Source organism: Drosophila bipectinata, chromosome 3L (assembly GCF_030179905.1).
Source record: "Drosophila bipectinata strain 14024-0381.07 chromosome 3L, DbipHiC1v2, whole genome shotgun sequence".
In the NCBI taxonomy this organism is placed as follows: domain Eukaryota; kingdom Metazoa; phylum Arthropoda; class Insecta; order Diptera; family Drosophilidae; genus Drosophila; species Drosophila bipectinata.
In genome coordinates, this window is record NC_091738.1 from 25,730,861 (window position 1) to 25,745,037 (window position 14,177).

General features: G+C 36.3%; 1 protein-coding gene across 1 annotated transcript; it reads right to left on the reverse strand.

Moving 5' to 3' along the window:
* Positions 1–7,855: 7,855 nt before the first annotated feature.
* On the reverse strand, positions 7,856–13,918 carry Alg-2 (Apoptosis-linked gene-2). Its single transcript, XM_017251452.3, has 3 exons — positions 13,762–13,918; positions 13,335–13,710; positions 7,856–8,007 (listed from the first exon to the last, which is right to left on the reverse strand). The coding sequence occupies exons 1-3, from the start codon at positions 13,815–13,817 to the stop codon at positions 7,906–7,908; spliced, it is 534 nt and encodes a 177-aa protein (XP_017106941.1). The 5' UTR covers positions 13,818–13,918; the 3' UTR covers positions 7,856–7,905.
* Positions 13,919–14,177: the final 259 nt, after the last annotated feature.

Below are 14,177 nucleotides of genomic sequence, written 5' to 3' on the forward strand. Positions count from 1 at the left end.
TACCGATCAAAACTCCATAAAAATTTGGAAACGCCTTCAATTTCTTCTTCCCACTAACTCCGTCAATATTGTATTGGACGATGAGGTGCTCGACGAAAATATATTTCAACGATTTGGTTAGGGGTCCGCGCTTCAATATATTGGTCACTGCGGTGGTCTGCAAAAATTAATAGGTATTAAGCATTTTTTTATATTTAATTTTTATAAATATTATACTTACACATTCTTCCTTCATGCCGCGGCCTAAGGCGAAATCTAAGGCTGCCAATGCCTCGTCGGTGCTGGTGGCCTTGCTAATAAATAAGTTCATTATATGCACTACTCACCAGAATTAGTTATTATCACCAGGTAACTTAATGTTTTTTTAAAAATTTAACTTCAAACGCAACAAACAATCGCGTGTAATTCATATACAACTTGAACATCAAATGCAAAGAGAAGGGGAGAGGCAAGACAAAACCGAAAATTGACAACCGATAATTCTGGCGCGTGCCAGGGTATAGTCGACCAACGCAATGGCTTGTAATTAGAATCGCACAAGGCAAATAATCAAACATGAACATTTTGGCTTTGCCTAAAGCCAATTATTAATACATTTCAATATACCATATAATTTTTTTTTTTTTTTGTAATAGCAGGGTAATGTTTATTTAAAACTGTCCATTAGGGACAACCATTAAATTTTATCACGTTAACTTCACGTATAGATATTTTTAAATATTAATATGGTAGAAAAAAAAAATTAGAGTAGTAAGGGGAGGTCCAGCGGGTGTGTCCTTTTAAGTCTTCTGGGTTGCTCGCTGCTGTCCAGCAGGGAGCTGGCCAACCGGTTCGGGTGATTATGAAGCCTCTGCATGTAACGTGTGCTGCTTCTTTGTATCTCGTCCTTGACCCAAGGGAAATTGAGAACCTCGTGGATAGTGCGATTGTCATGATAGACGTGGGCCCCAGTGGCGATTCGAAGGACTCTATTTTCGAAAGCTTGCATAGTTCGGACATTCGTCTTGCTCGCAGTTCCCAAGAGCTGTATGCCGTACGTCCAGATTGGGCGTATTATTGCCTTGTAAATGAGGAGTTTAGTGGAAGTTCTCAGCTTCGATCTCCTACCCATAAGCCAGTAGAAGAATCGAAGTCTTTGATTAACTTGTTTCCTCTTCTTAATCAGATGGGGCTTCCAGGTGAGCCTCCTGTCTAGGGTGAATCCCAGGTACCTGGGATTGTCTACCTGTGGGATTGGAGAGCCGTTAAGGTTAACTGGAGGGCAGTTGCCTTTGCAGAGAGAAAATGTGGAGGCAGTGGACTTCTCGTTATTGACGGCAATGTTCCATCGCTTTTGCCAGTCGCTGAGCAAGTCAAGCTGCAATTGCATCGTATCGGCTGCCCCCAATGCGCTATCGGCGGTGGTAAGGAAGGCGGTGTCGTCTGCATAGGTTGCTGCGAGCAGGTCAGGCCTCTGAAGAACAGGGAGGTCGGCCGTGTAAGCATTGTACATCAACGGGCCAAGAACGCTGCCTTGGGGTACACCAGCGTGAGCTTCTCTAATACCGGAGATGGCCTCGCCACATCTAACAGCAAATTTACGGTCTTCCAAGAACGACTTTAGGAACTGGAAGTATGGTCGGGGTAGGCCAGTCTTTAATTTATATAGAAGACCGGGATGCCAGACTCGGTCAAACGCCTGCTTCACGTCCAGCATGACGGCCATGCAGTACTTCTTGGTTTCAAACGCGTCCAGGATGCACTGCACTACCCGATGGCACTGCTCTGGCGTACCGTGTCGCCGCCTGAAGCCAAACTGGTGGTCAGGGATCAGTCCAGCCTCGTCAAATACTGGCAGTGCTCTGCTTAAAAACACTCGTTCAAGTATTTTGGAGAGCGTTGGTAACAAACTTATTGGTCGGTAGGACGAAAGGTTTGCTTCGGGTTTCCCGGGCTTAGGTATCATAGTTACCTGGGCACGTTTCCATGTGGACGGGAAGTACCCTATCTCCAAGCATCTATTATAGATCCTCGTAATTAGCTGAATGCTTGGAGGTGGTAACATTTTTAATGCAATTGCATTGATACCATCATCGCCCGGGGCCTTGTTGTTGCTCATGATGGTTATAAGCTCAGCTGTTTCCTCCTCAGTCACTGGTGGTATTGGATCGGCGTCCCTAGAAGGCTCGGCTAGCAGACGGGCAGTTTCAGCAGCATCCTCCGGTGAGCAGCGATCGAAAGGCGTAAAGACACCTTCGAGGTGTTCGGCGAAAGCGTTGGCCCTGTCCATCTCCGATCTGCACCAGCTGCCGTCGGTTCTTTGTACAGGTGGGATCCTTTTCAGCGGCTGTCTGATAGATTTGGTGACTCGCCATAAGTTATGTTGAGGGTCGCCTGGCTCAAGTTGTTCGACGAACCCGTCAAAGGCCTGCTTCCTTAGTCTTGCCAGAGTTTCTGTCAGACATTTGGTCGCTCTATTGAAGGCGGTTTTGTCCAAAGGATTCCTTGAGAGCATCCACACTCTTCGAAGTCGTCGCTTTTCAAATTTGAGTTCTTCTACTTCTGGGCTCCAAAAATGGATGTCCCTGTCAGTGGCTCTTGGGCGGTTGGAGGGCCTTGGTGCTGCTTCAGAAGCTGCCGCCTGAATATGGGCTGTTAACTCTTCTACAACGGTGTCGATGTCAACCGGGGAGTCAAGTGTCGGGCTGGGGTCGGTAACGTTGTTCAGGTAGGATTGGTACTTGTCAACGTCTGTTGTCTTGTAGATCAGCTTTTTGCGGGCTGACCTGAGCAAGGCTGGGGTGAAAAGTGACACGGCAAAGGCGCTGTGGTCCGAGAAGAGGTCTTCTACTTCTCTCGCTTGAATTCCGGCAGAATCCAGTCCTCCGGAGATGGCGAAGTCTAGCACATCAGGGATTTTGTGGGGATCCGTAGGCCAGTATGTGGGTGCACCGGTTGCGTGACAGCTCAAGATTCGGGACTGAATCTGCCTGTATAGGGCCGAGCCCTTTGGGTTTGTAATCCTGGAGCCCCACCAGGGGTGTTTAGCATTAAAGTCCCCTCCGATTATGAACTTGGGGCCGAGGCAATCCAGTAGCAAGCCGAATTCCTGTTCGTGGATGTTGTGCCTGGGGGGGCAATATGCTGCGGCGATTGTTATGTCACCGTTGGTAGTGGAGATTTTAATTTGGGCACATTGTACCCAGTCTTCGCACATGGCTGGAAGTGCCTCATACTTGATGCAGCTGCGAATAAGGATGGCCGCGCCCCCGCGACCTCTACCGTTCGGGTGGTTAGCGGCAATGAGGTCGTATCCTCTAATAGTCAAGTATGATCTGTTGGTAAAATGCGTTTCTGATATGAGGAGAACGTCTGCTTGGAGGGTCTTGCAATATAGCTCGACCTCTGGCCTTCTTTTTACCAGGCCGTTAGCATTCCATATGGTTATATTTAATTGCGTATGCACAAGGATTTGCAAACGGTGGCCATCATTTGGGCTATTTGGCTCAAGACCTTCTCCATCATGCGCTCAAACATAGATTCCATCCTAGCCGTTAGGGCGTCCATTCCATATAATTAGATAAGAAAAATTCATTAAATATAAACATAAATATATATAAATATTTCAACATATTTTTAAATGGGGATTCCGACGACGCTTCCATTCATTTGGTTTTTGACACCGATTTTTTTTCTCTCCCTTCCCTCCATCTACATTTCTCTAATTGTCTCTCTGTCACGTGCCTCTGCACCGAAAATATGACATAGAAGCTTCGAGAATCATCGTCGAAAACCGAAGGCAGGTAGAAGTTTCGTTTCCCCTTTCGTTACGGACTTAAGTAAACGAAGCCCATGCAATTTGTTTTTGTTTTTCGAACATGTCGCCAGGAAAAGTCGGGAAAGGAATTTTTGGTACTGAAGGGTATATATGTATAGACTTTATCAGGATCACCTCCTGAGTTGATATAAACATGTCCGTCTGTCTGTCCGTCTGTCTGTTTCTTCGCAAACTAGTCTCTCAGTTTTAAAGCTATCGAATTGAAACTTTGCACACACCCTTCTTTCCTTTGCACGCAGTATATAAGTCGGAACGGCCGGGATCGGCCGACTATATCCTATAGCTACCATATAACTGATTGATCGGAAATGGTATAACTTTGGTATTTTTAGAGTTAGAGTGTTCAAATTTGACATCTTTGGCAAAATAATACGACATGACAAATTTCATAAGGATCGGCCGACTATATCTTATAGCTGCCATATAACTGAACGATCGGAAATGACTCAACTTTCGTGTTTTTGAAGATAGAAAGCTGGAACTTGGTACAGATTATATTTTTGGTCAGTTAATCCGACCTACAAAATTTCATTTGGATCGGCCGACTATATCCTATAGCTGCCATATATCTGAACGATCGGAAATGGTATTATTTTTTTTAGATTTTTTATTGTAATTAATTGGTTTTATTATGATGTAATCATAAGGATCGGCCAACTATATCCGATGTTTGCGATATATATCCGGTTTTAGCTGCAAGGGTATATCAACTTCGGCTCCGCCCGAAGTTAGCTTTGCTTTCTTGTTTTTTATATTTGTCGTGTCGTCTTAAATTTGTGCGACATAGACCAAGCCTGGTGAACATAAACGAAGTACCATATATAACGTCATATTGCATTGGTGCTGTTTCGACCCGTACCCTCACTTCTTTCCCTCTTTCACAATTTTTGTAGTTTATTTTTTAACTTAACAATATTGTTCGAGGGAACCTGGTCTTAACGCAGTCGTCTACTTTTGCGCTCAAATTTCGGGCCTATTTTTGACGATGGATTGCAAAAAAACTACACATGATATTTGCACAAACTTTTTTTTATTTTGTAAAGTCATCCTTGAACTTGAATTTAAAAAAAAGAAAACAAGAATATTTGAAAAATTCTTCCCTTGGCGTGTCCTTGAGCGCACCTCTGCCGTTTTGACATGGACGACTTTGTGGTCGCCGATCTCGTCATCAAAAGCTGGAAACAAAAAAAATTTTTGAGTTTACTTAATGTTTATTACCCCAGTTGTGTTTAGACACAAACTTTTTTGATTATTTCAAAATTTGACAAAATGGCGTAAATTTTTTTTCGAAAAAGCTTGTGTCTAAACATAGCCAGATGTTTTGTGAATAAATGACAATTTACAGATTTCAATTATCTTTCATAGTTTTGTCAGAATCTTACCACGATTTTTGAAAAACACCATTTTCGGGAAAACGCATTTAAAGATAAATGATAGCCTGTGACTAGCCTGTGCGGGGCCGGGTTCGAGGCCTGATATCTCGTAAATCTGCATGCTTTCGATTAAATCCTTTGCAAGGCATGTTTCTAATTATGTCTCCATTAGAATTATGCAAATAAAAAAAACGATTTTTTCAAACCGACGACTGCCTTAAGTCTTGTGTCTCACTTCTTATTTTTGTGACGTTAAACAGTCGTCGTGTTTTTATGGAAATTTTCCCCAAACATAAAAAAAAAAATTGTTAATTGTTAATTAATTGTTATTGTTAATACATGGAAAATAATTATTGGAAAAATGAGACGGCTGCATATTAAAGTTACTTAAAATTGAGGCTTTTATTTAGAAAGTTGACTTTTCATAAAAATTGTCCGACTCTGTTTTATACTTCTATATATATTTTCGTGTCACAGTTTTTGTTACATATTGAGTAGGTCTGAGAATCCGCCAACATCTATTTTTTATCCTCTTAAATCCTGTGAGATACCAAAAATCGCATATAAAGGGAGCTACTACCTCATCACACTGACAAACTCACACTACCATAGTATTTTAACTCAATTTTAACTGGGGCAAAAATCCTTCATCATTAAGTAAATACATTAATTATATTTATGAGTGTTTTGTGCAGTGAGCAATGCCATGAAAACGCAAAGGGCTGATTTGTGCCATGATACAAGTAGATCTCGAAACATTCGAAATTGGTAATTGGTGCTATGGACAAGGAATGTGCGCATTGTCGTGCTCTGAAATTCAAAAATGAGCCAGCTGGGATGTGTTGTGCATCAGGAAAAGTGCAACTACAAGAAATTGAAACATCACCTAAACCATTAAACGGCTTACTTATTGGCACGGATCTAGGTTCTAACATGTTCCTGAAGTCAATTTGAACATTCAATTCATGTTTTCAAATGACATCGTTAGGAGCAACAGAAATAGTTCGAAATACTAATGCAAATGGTCAACGTTACAATTCTACATTCAAAATCAGACGCCAAGTTTATCATAAAATGGGCTCACTGCTGCCAATGCCAAACGAACCACATACCATAAAGTCTTACAAATCTACTTTATGGGCGGCGAGGATTCCGAAAGGGCACTTTCCAATCGCTTGAATGCACGTTGTGATTATACATAATAACCTTGATTCATTTTATGCCAGACGTATCGTCAGCGAGCTAGATGCTCTATTGAACAAGCACAATGAATTGTTGAAAATATTCAAATCACCTTTGCACCAATAACGAAGCGATAATCACGCTATCGTCACAAAAAATATTGAGAGTATTCGAGAATCCCGAATATTTAATACCCATTTAATAGCCATCTCATCCACTTACGCTTTAATAAACAATTAATTTAATAATGTTAAAATTCTGAAAAAAAAATATTTGCCCTATGGCATGTTATGTTATGGACATAAAAACTGAAGTCCTCTTTAAAAAGTTCTAAACCAGTCCTCTTTAAATAGGCATGTTAGGCTTGTATTTAAAAAAAAAAAAAAACAATTTTTTTGAACTGAAGAGGGCTGAAGAGGGCTAGGAAAAGTTTTGTAACGGGGTGTAAGTCTAACATAGGAGGCTAAGTTCCAAATCAGACACTTTTGCTCTTTTAGTCTGAGAACCACGGGCTTATAGCTGTAACACGAAAGTATAGAAAGTCATTTAGTTAGCGGTTACCATTTTTACGCGATTTTTTTGTTCTATTTCTATTTTTTTCTTCTCTCACTCTCTATCTATGAGTTGGTTCACTCAGGGAGATTTGCATATATTTTCAAATTATGTTTATCCATAGCTAAAATGGATAATAGTTAGTTTAGAAATAGTTAGATAATAGATAGAGGAAATAGGTTGCGCCAATGGATAATAAATTTGAATGTCGTTTTTTAGCTATTCATGCAGACCTCTAATATATACATATGTGCATGTTATTTGAAATTTAAAATTTCAATCCGATAACTCGGAGGGTCACACAAGCACTTCCTCTCATATTTTACTTCAATTTCACTTTAATGACAATCTTGCAGTCTTTTGCCTAAAATAAGTAATAAAATTTTAAAAAACTAAAAACTTTATTTTTATGTGAAAAGTTATGTTGATCCATAGGGATTGTTAAACTTGGGACTTGACTGCGTTTAAAAATAAAAAATTCCGTGGACTTAATTGGGAAAATAAAGATGTTTGTAAAAGAAATGTTTTTTACACAGAATGCCAAATAACTTCAGAGTTCCGAAAGTGATTTTAATTCAGAGTACAATTTTAAAAATAAAATGTATTGAATGAAGATCATATTTATTTTTCCCCTTATTATGAATAGTTTTTTGTTGGATTTCTTTTCAATAAATTCGTCTACGCTTTAGTTTTCTTAAATCCTTGAATATTTTTGAAAATTCTTAAAAGTTTTTTTAAAATTAGCGTATTTAATTTCTCGAAAATGAGAAAATATTCTCGATCTAAAATTTGTACACAATCTACTTGGATATATTCGAAAGGTATTAAACAAAGCAATTTACTTGCAAACAAAATTTTACTATTTTTTACATTTTTAAATTTTGAGCAAAAAAAAACCTTTTTTTGTTTGGCCATTTTGTTAAAAAGTGTCTTTTTTTGTTGAAACTTAATATTTTTATTTTTGAATAGTTATATTTACAGTTATATTTTTAATGAAAAAACCATGCTTAAAAACTGTTCGTAGTGTATTGTAATAACTCCATCCATATCAGTGTCATGTTGTTGGAATGCTGTTGTCAATGTCTGAAATGAAAAATGATATACATACATATATAGGAGTTGTATATTTTTCTAAAAAAATTTATTAAAAAGCCAACTTAATTTCCAATAAGAAAAATATTATTTAATAAGATGAAAGAAAAACAATAAATTCGGCCAAATCCGTTCCAGGTTAAAACTATTAAACCTACCTCCATTAAAAGAGCGCCGTACTTGTGTTGGGGTTTATGCTACTTCATGCGCTTATTCTTGGACAGGAAGACTCAAAATTACTTCTTGAAAAAATAATGTTTTCTGTTCCTAACAGAGTAACTAGATCCTACCGACCCCTTTGGTTATCAATTTCTAGGTCTAATTTTTCTAAAAATTAAACGATCCATTTCGCGTTATTTGTAAAAATTACAACTTATTGTCCCATTTATTATCCCCTGAACTATCCCTAGATGTAATTAAATGAAAAATTTTGGAATCTCTTTTAGCTTTATTTATCCTTATTTTTAGTTATAATAATCTAAAATAACACATCATTGTTAATAAAAAAATAAAAATAAAAAAAAATAATAAATCCGAATCCGATAAGACTCGCTGTAAACCGATGTTTACTTACTTGAAAATTGAATTAAGAGCAGTGGTCGGCGGCCCTATCCCGTGCGCATAGGAAATTTCTTTGCTTCAGCTCTGCCACACAAACACAGTATAAATGTGTGAAACGTCATGCTCACAGCCTACTTTCTGCTATTCGCTACTAATACTAATGCGTTAAAATCATATCAATGTATTGGGTGCCGACCACTGATTTAGAGATACTTTCAGTTTTAACTTTAGGCGTATCGCTTCGCGTATATTTGGGGCGAATTAATAATTTGTTTAATTTTAGTTATAAGCATAACTCGGCTCTGCTTCTTCCTCTTCTTAAATTATTTTATATCTTGTGCAATAGAGGCCAATCCAATCGCTCTCTCCAAAGCTCCCGCTTCGGCTCTTATTTGGCACAGTGCACTATGGGGTTTTTGGCATATAATCATTTTTTAAAAGTTCTCTGATTTAAAAAAAATTAATGGGAATGTATTAAGGGGAGGGTAAGGTCTAATCATGCGAAAAAAGCCATGTTTTTGTGGTTTTTTTCCTGACGGCACAGTTAAAATTTATTTATTCAACCAACGGTATATTAAAGTATGACATTAGAAGAATGTTTTATCAAATTTTTACAAAAAAATATTTAAAAATATGGCAATGGTAGCAATTGTCCGGACGTGTTGCCAAAAAAAGTTGAATTGCGGTGCCCCTCATAACTCGGTGCTGGATCATTTGTAATCAAAAAATGAAAGTTCATTCGTTAGATAATAGTTCGCCCCAGGTAACGCTATGAAGGTTTTTTGAAAATTGCAATTTTTTAATTTTTTCGAAGACTTTGAAGTGAAAAACTCAATTTTTTGGGAAAAAAATCGGTTAATCTGTCATTGCAAAATCAAAATTATGAACAAAAAAAAAAAAAAAATCGACAGCGTTACCTCGTAAAATATGTACAGAAATAGTGTTTAAAATTTCAAAAGGATCGGTGCAGTAGTTTTGAAGTTATGAGGGGCACCTACTTTGAAAACGTGAGTTGTGGGAAAAACGCTTTAAAGTTTTAAACACAAAAAAATCCAGTGTAAAACGTTTATGAGCAACTTCGTCAATAACTAATAACTTCGTCAATTTTGCTTTAATTGACTTGAAATTTTGACACAATATTCTTCAAATATTATGCATTCAATTTTAAATTTAAAAAATTAAAAAAAAAAAAAATTAATACCTTACCCTCCCCTTAAGAATACATTAAACTATTATGCCTCATACTCAAAATGTTAATTCTTAACGGTTATCATAACAGCTGCAAAGTCAGCTGTTGCATCGGAAAGTACGTGCGCTAAGTTTGCAATTTTCACATAGTGAACTGTGAAATTAGATTATTTGTTTAAAACTCCATTTAAAAAGAAAAATAGTAATGGGCACTGATTTCACAGGTTTATACTACATGTTAAATGTATTAACTGTATAAATTGTGCGTGTCTATACTAACATTTTGTCATTTTATAGATGCACCTTAAGCTGAATTTTGGGAAACAAATTTCCACTTTGGGAAGAGTTTTGAAATAGAAGGACTAGAAAGTATTCAATGCGTCCAAGTGTATGTTGTAGCGTTGTCAATACTGAGCAAAGGCTGTTAGTCTTATTGTGCACTTTTCTCCACTACTGGTGCAATTTGAATTTTTCTTAGATACTCTCACTTTCTCCAAAGCCGATTTGGTCGCTGCTTGGAACACGAAAGGGGCCGGGCTGAGCATCAAATGGCTGTACAATGTTTTTTTGAACCCCATGCAAATAACAATATGGATAATGCCGTTTTGAATAAAAAAAGCCACCAATTTTTAATGGAAGTAATGGAAAATACGGTGCTTCCAGTCGGCTATTTTGGGGAAGAAGCGTCTGAGTCCTGAAACAAGCTGTATAAATCAGACAGGCGTCACCATTCAAGAAAACACTACCGATTACATTCCATCGCTGATGTGTTCAACAGAGCTATGGAAATATCAGATCCAATTATTTCGTCCTTAATTTATCGAGATGCATAAAAAACTAAAGAGTCTTTTACTTCCAATTGAGGTAATTGAGATGCTTTCGTACGAATACGAAAATAATGTTTATCTCGAAGATGACGAATTTAACAATTCCAGCTTGTTTTTTTTAGATAATATTGATATATTATAGAAAATGAAAAAAAAAAATAATAAGATTAATACTACAGTATGAAGGAATTTTTCTTTTTCAAATTTATATGCATTTTTATGGAAGAACACTGAAATCCGGTATTTTAAAATGATAGTTCCCAGGGAAAGTGTTAAATAGCAACAAATATCAGCTCCTTAAATTTCATTAATTTATCTTTACTTTTCCAAATCGTTCCTATGGGAGCCATAGGATATAGTTTCCTGATCCGAACGATTTTCATACTATATGTGCCTAGGATCAAATAACGATTGGTAAAGTTTTATGTCGATATCTCCAAAACTGACCGAGTTAATAATTAATGCCACAAAAACAGGTAAAAAACCCATAGTGCAGTGGTTTAAGGTACAGTGTTTCTTCAAATTATTGAATAATTACTTAAATGGAATTTAAACTCGTCTAAACAATAAAGTCTTGTAATAAGACAATCTTCTTATTTTAGCCTACCTTCCACCTTCCTTCCTTCACTCCACAGACCAGTTTTCGTACCTGCAACACCCTGGACTTATATGAAAAAAACAAATTTCTCGGTTTTCCCCTGAGACTTCAGAAATTGATATCTCGGCTTATATTAAACCAAAATAAAAGCCTATATAAAGGTGGAGGACATGACTAAATATAAATATATAACGCGCACGTCTTCTTTGAAGATTCGTGTACCCGCTCTGATGTTCAAGACGATTTGTTCACCCAATTTTTTGCCAAGGAAAATCTTTGTTCTTGTACGCCTAGTACCGTAAAGAAAAAAGTCTTAAAATCAGTGTATTGGTTAGGTCCTATTTATTTTATATGGTCTTATCTAGAGTAAAAATATTTAGGCGAATTAAAAATATATAACAAAAAAGTAAAAAAAACAAGGCACAGCAAGTACAATTTAAAAAAAAAAAAAAATAAGAGGAGTTTTTAGCTCGGCTCGAACCCAGTACCCTTCACACATCAGCCAAAAGCTGTACCGCCCAACTACTCCAGAGATGGTGTAGCGCAAAAATATTTCTAACCCTCAGTTATTGCTCCGTGTCGGTACATACATTGATTATATCATGATAATGATATAGAAGACTTTGAAAATCATATGAATCATCATATAATATTGAAATCAGCTATTAATGACAAAAATGAAATGAATGAAATGAAAAAAAAATTTGTGAAAACTGGACATATGACGTTAAATATATATGTATGTAACTGTCGAACATTTTGCGAGATTTTTTCTTCTGTGAAGAAGAAATTCATCGCTCCAAGTCGACCATTTTAACAGAAACAAAAAGAAGAATGAATTTTTTGCAATGAAAAGTTTTTTGTAATCCAACAACAAAAGAAGAATAGGAAAAGAAAACATTAAATTGTTATTGTAATTGTCCCTTGCCTATGCTTGAAATCACACATGTACATAGATATATGACTCACACATGTTTCATATATGAAAGAGCAATCCAACAACATAGTAGAAACCAGAGCAATGGGAGTGGTTACTCCTGATATAGAGGTTTGCACAGAGTCCCGGTAAAATATTTTAGCACACAGCCTAGTATTCCTCCGGGCCCTGTCCAATAAACAGGTTTAACCTTTAGAAAATCTGATAATAATCTATTCTCAGGGGCAGGCGGACAGAAAATAAGATTTGCTTATTGAATGTGAAGGGGCCCATCCACAGGCGAGCATGGGCGAGCATAGAAAGAAAGTTGTTTGAAAAAATATTGCATATATAACGGAAAAAACTTTTTTCTATACTTTTTTGAGCTTAATTAGTAAAAAAATAAAAATTCCTAAACGCGTTATTTTTTGACGTTTCTCTATAGTTTCATGTTGTATTTTTGAATTTTATTCGAGTTTTTCGGATTTTAAAGCCATTTTTTCGGTACAACTTACAAAAAAAAGTGTCATTTATGACTCATATCAACTTTTTTTCATTAATCCTGAATAAAACGAGACCAATTTTATAAAGTATGAAAATTGTAGCGCTAAATGGAATATTTACACTTTTACTCCGGTGCGCACGAAAGATTAAGTAAAGTAAGCAGTAAAGTGCCTAAAAAAAGACAGACTTTTTTGACGGTTTTTTTTTCTATTAATCTCTGTGAAAAATACTTAGATACATACATACTGTATTAGTTCGAAGATTATTCAAAACAAACCCCAAAACAAAAATAACATACCCAAGCCATAATAAAACAAAATGGTACAACAAAACACAGTAACATAAATTAAACAATTTGGTTCATAATTCTTTCTAAAGCCTAGTACTCTGAAGACGCTGTAACACGTGTGACTAGGCTTAACTTTGTAATAAAAGAATTAAACACCAAAAAATCCGTACAAAAACAGTCATATTCGATATACTTCAACTTTGACTAGATTGACTTAAAAAACAAACATAAACTTTAAAATCATGAATCCCTCCCTAAAGAATGATTCTATTAAATCGGAACGTATGTATGTTTAATATACACCGTCCTACAAAGAGTTTAACCAATAGAAATATATTCATTCAGTTTTATAGAAATTTAAAGGGAAACTTTTTATTATTTAGTCTTGCAAATATAAAGTTATATTTTAAAAATTCGTTTGTTCTTTATACTTACATACAGCACGATACAACATTGTATAAAATCGTCGAACAAAATTGTACCACGACCAAATCGATCAAATTTTCGGAGTAAAACGACAATTAAATGATCAGATAATCTGTATCCAAAAGATGTAAGTGCCGTCTTTAGCTCATCTTTGTCTATGTTACCAGAATTGTCCCGGTCAAATGATCGAAAACAGTTTTGCCAATCTGTTACATACTTCCACAGGGCTCCAAAATCTTGAAAGGATACAGTTCCCCTATTTTCGCGATCAAACATTCCAATCATCAACCGTATGGTTTCTGGATTAAACGCAGACCATGTACCATTTGAAAGGGCGATTTGAAGTTCATCCGCAGATATGTGGCCACTCCTATCTTTGTCCACTCTAAAAAACAGCCTTTGTTATTTGTGGCAACATTGTGCATAAAATCCTCACCTTTGAAATACATCCCAAAGAAATTGTTGATCTGGTATTCCGCACTGGTTATTCATAATATTTAAGTTGAAGTTAGTTAATCGGATATTTATTTTTATGACTCATAGATGCGTGATCTTTTAGAGATGAAGGTGGAAAAACATCGATAGTCGCAGATATCGATGTCTTGGATTTTCGTAAAAATGGTTTCGTTATTTAAAATGAAATGGTATATTTTTTCAGTTTAATATCGTTTAGACTTGTCGCATCTTTGGATGTATGATAAAAATAATGTGATTTTTCTCAAAACCAATTGGAACATAAAATAATATTTAAAAAATGACATCATAAAAGAGATATTCGGAAAATATTTTGTAACAATAAATCAATAAATTTTGGTGACATAAATTCGATTGTAAAAGGATAACCATCTGTTC

Coding starts and splice junctions, on each gene's coding strand:
- Alg-2 (XM_017251452.3), bottom strand. CDS start 13,817: ATGAATAACCAGTGCGGAATACCAGATCAACAATTTCTTTGGGATGTA. Junction 13,711..13,761: donor CTTTGGGATGTATTTCAAAG/GTGAGGATTTTA, acceptor GCTGTTTTTTAG/AGTGGACAAAGATAGGAGTG. Junction 8,008..13,334: donor AATGTTGTATCGTGCTGTAT/GTAAGTATAAAG, acceptor TTTTCATTTCAG/ACATTGACAACAGCATTCCA.